Raw genomic sequence first — 7,517 nt, 5'->3', positions numbered from 1 at the left:
ACTCACTTTGTAGACCAGGCTGGCCTCGAACTCAGAAATCCGCCTGCCTCTGCCTCCTGAGTGCTGGGATTAAAGGCGTGCGCCACCACGCCCGGCTTAGTAAATTCTTTTCATGTATCCTCAAAATAATTTACTGAAGTAGGTTAAATGTCAAGAGAGGACTCAATGGCATTTTGTTCTATATGCCAACTCCCCTTACCCAAGCCCACAAGGGGTTGCCTGGAACCTTGGATAGTGCCAACCCTGGGATGTAGCATGTTTCCATTTAGACAGTCTCCTATGACCACATTTAACATAAATCAGAGCTACTGAGCTAATAATAACAATATTGGCAGTAGCTAATCACACAATTATTAGTTCTAAGACTAAGAATTATTACAAAATAGTATCATGAAACTGCCAGGATCACTACCTGCCTTTTGGAGCCATTACTGAATAATTAAGGGATACTCAGAAACAAGCACTATGAAACCATGGTAGCTGACATGAACAGAGAGGCGGCTGCTGAGTGCTTAACAGGCAGATAACGTGAACAGCGTGGACAACCTGCACAAAAGGCCGATTTACACTCTAGACAGGATGCAGAGGACCATTCAGAAAGGTTCACAATTTAAAACGCATTTAGACACATTGCTGGTTCGTGGAATTTCCCATTTAGTTTTCCTGGACTGTGGGTAACTGAGACCTAAGGGATCCACTGACAGGCGCGCTGCTCAAGTATGAGCTACTGCTTTAGCCTTTTTGTTAACTTGAGGCTAAGGCCGCCAGCAGCCTCCCAGGTACGGCTTTTCGGAGAAGCAGGAGGATTCCCTCTGACAATGCTCCAGGAGTGAAGAGACATTTTGTCAGTATCCAGTGACTCTGACACTACTGCATATTGCCAGGTTAGAGTGACAGAGCCTTGATGTTTCAGAGAGTATAGCTTGGGGGTTTTAATTCTCCACGTCCCCAGAGGTTCTAAGAACAGGGCTGAGAGTTCCTTTTCCTTACAGGGACCCTGTGAGGTGCTCACGCTGTCTCTTCCCAGCGTGTGTTCTTGGCTTACACAGAGAAAGTGTTTATGAAGCATCCAGCCATCACATGGACTTCCTTTCCCTCGGTGCCCAAATGGAGTAAATGCACTTACGAATACACATAATGATCTTATCCAGAAGCAACTGGTCTGAGGCAGCATCCCTTTTCTGAACTTTTAGGCATGGCTCTCCCTTGTTTTCACAGTTCTGCTTTTAAGACTCAAATGATTCATCCCAAGAGAGCTCCAGAGAGGGCCAGGACCTCTGCTGCTGAGTATGTCTCTGCACACAGCATCATACGCAAGAGCCATCCCAACTGGGCTAATCCTTGAACCTCTAAAACACACTCTGGAGGGCATAGATAGAGAAGACGCACAGCAGTGGGCACTTCCTTGTGTGAGATTTCCAGGCCGTCAGGGCAAACAGTCAGCAGATTAATAAACTTTTAGAGATGACCACCAAAGAGGAATACTAAATTCAATGATCCATGAAGCTAGCTCTCCAGAGCTTGCTTTCCATTTCCAGTGTAACTTCCCAAATTCCAAAGCCCCTGCCATCATCCCAGTTTTATCCAGTTAGGCATGCAGCAGATGATGGGATGGCCAGCCTCACCCCAGCAGCTTAGAGAGACCGTCTCAGAAGCAACTTTGTAACTTTTCAAGGGAAACTGACCTTCAAACTGTCACTTGGAAGCAACTTTGTAACTTTCTAAGAGACACTTGTAGGAAATCACAAAGTTGGTCTGGCCTAGCTGCCTTGAGAGGCATGCACTGTATATTTTCAGGTTAGAGTCTGAGGCTCCTGGGGCACTGTGTGCCTTCAGGTAGTGAAGCGTTGTGTTTCTTTGTTCCCTTAGAAGTCAAGGAAGCATGGAAGCTGGACAGGACAGTTTAGACATTAATCTTGTGTACTCTCTATCGCTTGCAAACACCATTGCATCCTGGAACTACAACTGTATCAATCCTGGCAGTTTTCACTGTATTCTGTTTCTGATCAAAGGTATGCAAAGTCTGGTTGCACTAAATAAACTTGTCACAGCCTCAGTCTTGCTGAGGCTGCTCCAGCCCAAGCCTGGCTTCATTTCTCGCCAGCCACATCATGGAAAGATAAGGTAATCTGTCTTGGCCCAGGAAGGAAGCACAGGCACTCACTGCCAGCTGGGATGGCAACACAACTTTAATCCCAGCGCTTGGGAGGCAGTTGTAGGTAAATCTCTATGTAGACCCCGCAAAGTTAGCAGGGTCTACATAGTGAGTTCTAGGACAGCCAGGACTATGTAGAGAAACCCTGTCTCAAAAACAAAACAAAACAAAACAAAACAAAACAGACAGACAGACAAACAAACAAACAAACAAAGAAACATAGAAGAGAAAAGAAAAGAAAGAAAAGGGCTCATAAAAAAACAGAAGAACTTGCCTTACCTTTAAAAAGGCTTTCTTCTCCAAGGTGTTCATGATAAACGGAGGGATTGCTGTAATAAAGACAGAGCCACTTAAATCTGCACTTACTGCCTGTTTTCAGCTGACTTTCCCGCAACTATCCGATAGAAAGCTGGGTCCCTTTTAGGCTAGTTTTACATTGGCAGAATGGAATCTCCTGGAGCAATCTTTAGATGATTAAATTTAGGTTTACTGATTGGATTAGAGTCTCTGTATGTTGTGGGACTGTAGTTTCCTAGATACCTTCACAGACCACACTGGCATCCTGCTAGAGTACAGAGGGGTTCTTCTGTACAGTTAGACAAAGGTGATCTCCCCTAGTTAGCTGAAATGCAGCATTGCTTGTCTCTCAGTATCTACAGGGGACTGGCTCCGGGACTCCTTATAGGTACACAGTGTGTGGATATTCCGCCTTCACAGCTGCGGTCATCTCTAGGTGACTTGCAACACATAGTATAACATAAATGATGTGCAAATAGTTACATTGTATCATTGAGGGATAACAAGAAAGCCTGAGTGTGTTCAATGCACAAGTCTTTTCCTTTTGGAAGGTTGGTTGGCTCTTTGGATGCTGAGCTGCAGACACACAGGGTCAAGTGCAAAAATTCCTCAGTTTTACTTCCTATACTTCTCTTCAACTTCTGTTGCTCATTCAAACTAGCCAGCTCAGTGTATCACGTGACAACAGTCAAACAAATCAGCATGCAAGCCAGGCAGCAGCTGACAGTCACGCATCATGCAAGAGCGTCTCCTAATAGCCGAGGTTAGGTGACGAAGTACAGGCACATTAACTCCTGGCTCTCTCTCTCTTCCTTTGTTTTTCCTGCAGAGAATGCTGTCACTCCCAGGCCATGTGATTCTCAGTGTCTGAGTACCTTCTCTAGCCCCTCTGAGCAGCCCACTGGGTAGACTGGACATTCTCAAAGGGTCTTTTTTTTTTTTTTAAGATTTATTTTATTTATTTATTATATGTAAGTACACTGTAGCTGTCTTCAGACGCACCAGAAGAGGGCATCAGATCTCATTACTGGTGGTTGTGAGCCACCATGTGGTTGCTGGGATTTGAACTTCGGACCTTTGGAAGAGCAGTCGGGTGCTCTTACCCACTGAGCCATCTCTCCAGCCCCTCAAAGGGTCTTACTATGACCCAGATGTTTGCTCACTGCATGCTGACCCCACACCATATAGCTACCAGACTAGCGGTCAGGCACACATTTTCTAAAAGCTGTCCTCAGCGTGACCATGACTTGCTTCCTGTGGTGCTGAGACAGCCTCCCGAACAGTCTCCACTCACCCCTGCATCACCCCTTTAACCCAGTCTCACACAGCACCCACATTCACATAATTACCATGTTCAAAACTGGGCATGGTCCTCCACTGCTCAGAGCTTGGAATGTCCCAGTACCTAACCCCAGGGTTGGCCCCAGGAGCTGACTCCAGTCTTTGAGGCTTCATAAAGCCCTCTCTCTCCTCCAGCTGCACCTGACTTTGCCACACACTTGACAAGCTCCTGCCTCCCCGCTGATGCCCGCTGGACCTCTGATTCACCATGTCTTCCCGGTCCCTCGCCTGCCGGCCTTGCTTCTTCTATCCCTACCATCCTCCTTCCTTAGCTCTCCGCTCTGAAATCTTCCCAAATCAGAAACTTGTTGAGAACCAAATGATGTCCTCAGCCACTCTCAAGTCACACAACACATCAGTTGGGACACACACCTATAATATTTTGAAACCATTAGCAACATTGCATGAAATTATTATTGTACGCGTAGGCCACACATATAAGATGTGTGTGGATCATCAATAAACTTCAAATTTAACTTTGGGCCTTATCCTCAAGAAAGCTGGTTATATATGTGTAAATGTTCCAAAACCCAAACAAATCCAATATCTGGGACACTTTTGAAAGCCCCAAGCATTTGTAGAGTGTATTTTATTTAGTCATTCCTGGCTAGTCATTTTCACAAAGGGGAATTGTGTTTGCTGTTCCGTTTACCGACACATAAAAGCTTGGAATGAACTACAAGGCAGGACCACCAAGCTCACTCACCCATGCCCGGGGCTGCCATAAGGATCCTGGAAATGACCACCTGCGTGATGGCTTGCTTTGCTGCGTTGGTCGATTCTCCCAAACGAGTGCCATTTTCATCAGTGACAGGAATACCAACCTTGAGCTCCCTGAAGGGTGGAACACACACACACACAGGGATTCACAGATGCCTTCGGGGAGCATCCCGAAGGAGGACTCTGTTGAGAGAGATCAAGTGCCTCCTTCACCCAGTTTCCCACTCAAGTGTCATTTTTTGGCACTGATAAGCCTATTTTTAAATACCACGAACAGGTTCAAGCCTCCCGTGATAGACAGGAAGGGAAAATAACACAAGTACCCCCCTCAACCCTCAAGGATGTACCTTTCAATAATGATAGGATTTGAGGGGTGGATATGCCAGCTCAAGGGTGAGGTTGATTTCTATGTTCCTGTACAGATTTGAACAACTTTCTAAATCAGAAATAGATACAGTACATACTGTTTTTGAGTGAACTCAAGCAGTGAAGTCACTGCAACACAGCCCTGTTGGATATTCATTAGCTTCGGATCCTAACGATGGGAGCCCAACTCCTGTTATTGCTTTGGTTTTTGTTATCTATCCACAATGCACACTCTTTTTTTCTCCTTTTATTCCTATCCATTCTAAGAGACTGAAATCACCTTAAACTGCATAAGAAAATTCCAAGGAAAACTCAAGGAACGCTTGGTTTTTCTCTCTGGTCTCGATCATACAGAATTCTCTCTTTGCAGAGGGTGTAGGCTAGAGACACATCTCTGCTTTGGCCCACTTCAGTAAGTGAGAACCCAACGGGCCAGCCATTCCAGAGTATTTCAAAGCAGAGCTCAGAATTCACGTCCTTTCTAAACTCTATTGTCTTGCCCAGTGCACATATTTCATCTTACCTTTGTCTCATCAGAGGGATGTTAATGCAGTTAGCAGCAGCTACAGCAGCGAAGGGAACAAAACGTCCTATCAGTGGCGAGACACGCTGTAGGAAAGATAATTCCAGAAGTGCCGTCTTAACTTTCCTGGGTGGTTGAATGGAAATGCTTATATCCTCCTAAAAACACCGCAGTCCTGGCTGGATAGAGCCAGGCTAAGAGGCCCTCAAACTCTTAGAAGTATTTCTGTATCTCTGGCAAGGACATACAGAGACAATCTATCCATCTCAGACACTTTGATAGCTTAGTTCAGGTGCTGAAAGCACACAGACTTTGATTTGAGATAGTAGCTCTACCTCTTCAAGGCACATCCCCCGACTCCCATTCCAGTCTCAGAAGGGCTTTTTAGAAAAGGCATTTGATAGTTAATCCTCAGAGCTGGGAACACACCAGTCTTGGATGATGCTTCTAATTACAACCCTTCCTTGAGCCACTAGAAGATACAATTAAAATATGCGGTTGAAGATGGCTACAAACAAGCCAAGTGACTAGAAATCTTGAGACACGACAGAGGCACCCAGAGTGACAGGTGAGGACAGGTTGAGACACTTTACCATGGAAACAAAGCTAAAGTACCTTGGTTAAGGCATTGAGTCCAAGGGCCGTTGCCACAGCGCCAGTGGTTGCAGAAACATAAGCCGTTCCCAGCTCACTGGAAAGAAAAAAGACACTGGTAAATGACAGGTATACATTGGGGGGATCATGAACTATGACCGGAAGAAACTGGGGAGACAGAAATGAACGATAAGAAACCAAGAGTCTGCAGAGCAAAATCTGGGCTCACTCCGTCAGTGTGAGCATCCAAAGACAAAGCAAACACATCCCTAAAACTGGGCTACAACCCCAACAAGCAGACATGCAGCTGAGGCGCATGGAAAGTGAGGAAGGAGCAGGGCTGAGAGGGTGTGGAAAGCCATGGACACAGGAGAGCCTCTGGGCAGTGTCTGAGGCACATTTGCACAAATCAAAATTGTTACTCAAAATATTAAGGGACGCACAGAAAGCCAAGGGCAGCTCTGCCATTCTTACAACGTTACCTCACTGTATAAAAAGAGTCCAAGCTTATCTCTAATGTGCAGCTGAGCCTGACCCATTCTGCTCATTGTGAGAAACCCCACTGGGTGGCAGGTTTCCGTGTCCCTTGCTTCGTTTGATGATATCAAAGTATTAAGAGTCAAAGGCAATTTTCAAAAATAAAACAGGAAAACGATTTCTCTTTCAAATATAGTGCAAGTGATATCTATAGTTTTATTTATTCAATCTCAGTTTGTCCCCCCCTCCACTCCCCTGCAATCTTCTTAGACAGGAGACAAATTCATAAGTCCAGAAATGAGGCGCTTTTTAAAGCAAAGCATCTAGAAAGGTCACACAACTACAAAGTCCCTTCATTTTGTTTTGAGGCAGGGGGCTTTGACTCATGTAGCCCAGAGGGAATTATTTAACAGAGGCAGGGCTGAGGGCTGCCAGTTGGCATTCTGCAGGGTCCTGAGCTTGGGGTATAAGCCACACAGCATTACACAGCACTACACAACGAATGGCACAATCGACGTCAGAGGAGGCAGGCAACAGCAGACAGTTCGAGAGAGAGAGGAGGAGAGACATTGCATGAGCAAGCAGTGTGTATAAGTGCATTGCTACACAAGGAGCAGGGGCTCATGGAGGACAGGTCAGCCCCATAGCCTTACTTCACAGTGAGGGGAGCGTCACCGCTTCTGTTGGTGTAGTTGACCACGGCATTGAAGGACTGGTTTATCCACTGCCAGAAGAGCACAGCCGGTGTGGTCCTAAAACACAGCAGAGTTGTCACATACCACTAGCACCAGTGAGCATCCCTTATTTCTTAAAGAGATGTTAACCATCAACTATCAGCAAGGAAAGGCACAATGCAGGGAGATAGCCTGGGCTACAGATGTAGGGCCACAGGTCTACCTTGACACTCTGTTTCCTTACCATCAAGCTCACAAGGCTCCTGTCTTTGGGTTTCAATTGCTGTGGTGAACATCATGACTAAAAGCCACTTGGGGAGGAAAGGGTTTGCTCAGCTTATACTTGCACGTTATAGTCCATCACTGAAGG

The 7,517-nt window shown here is 45.8% G+C and overlaps 1 protein-coding gene across 4 annotated transcripts in view; it reads right to left on the bottom strand.

The window, feature by feature from the left end:
- The window catches only part of Sfxn1 (sideroflexin 1), a 36,733-nt gene that overhangs the window by 9,512 nt on the left and 19,704 nt on the right, over positions 1-7,517 (bottom strand). For all 4 annotated transcript variants that reach the window (XM_021180473.2, XM_021180472.2, XM_021180471.2 and 1 more), the window contains exons 4-8: positions 7,127-7,225; positions 6,018-6,093; positions 5,403-5,488; positions 4,500-4,627; positions 2,435-2,484 (exon numbers count right to left, since the gene is read on the bottom strand). In XM_021180473.2, coding sequence (XP_021036132.1) covers positions 2,435-2,484; positions 4,500-4,627; positions 5,403-5,488; positions 6,018-6,093; positions 7,127-7,225 — 439 coding nt within the window. The remainder of the gene's footprint in view (positions 1-2,434; positions 2,485-4,499; positions 4,628-5,402; positions 5,489-6,017; positions 6,094-7,126; positions 7,226-7,517) is intronic.

This window comes from Mus caroli, chromosome 13, assembly GCF_900094665.2.
Source record: "Mus caroli chromosome 13, CAROLI_EIJ_v1.1, whole genome shotgun sequence".
Lineage (NCBI taxonomy): Eukaryota > Metazoa > Chordata > Mammalia > Rodentia > Muridae > Mus > Mus caroli.
Note: the sequence above shows the minus strand (reverse complement) of the source record. Positions and strands in the feature narration are given on the sequence as shown.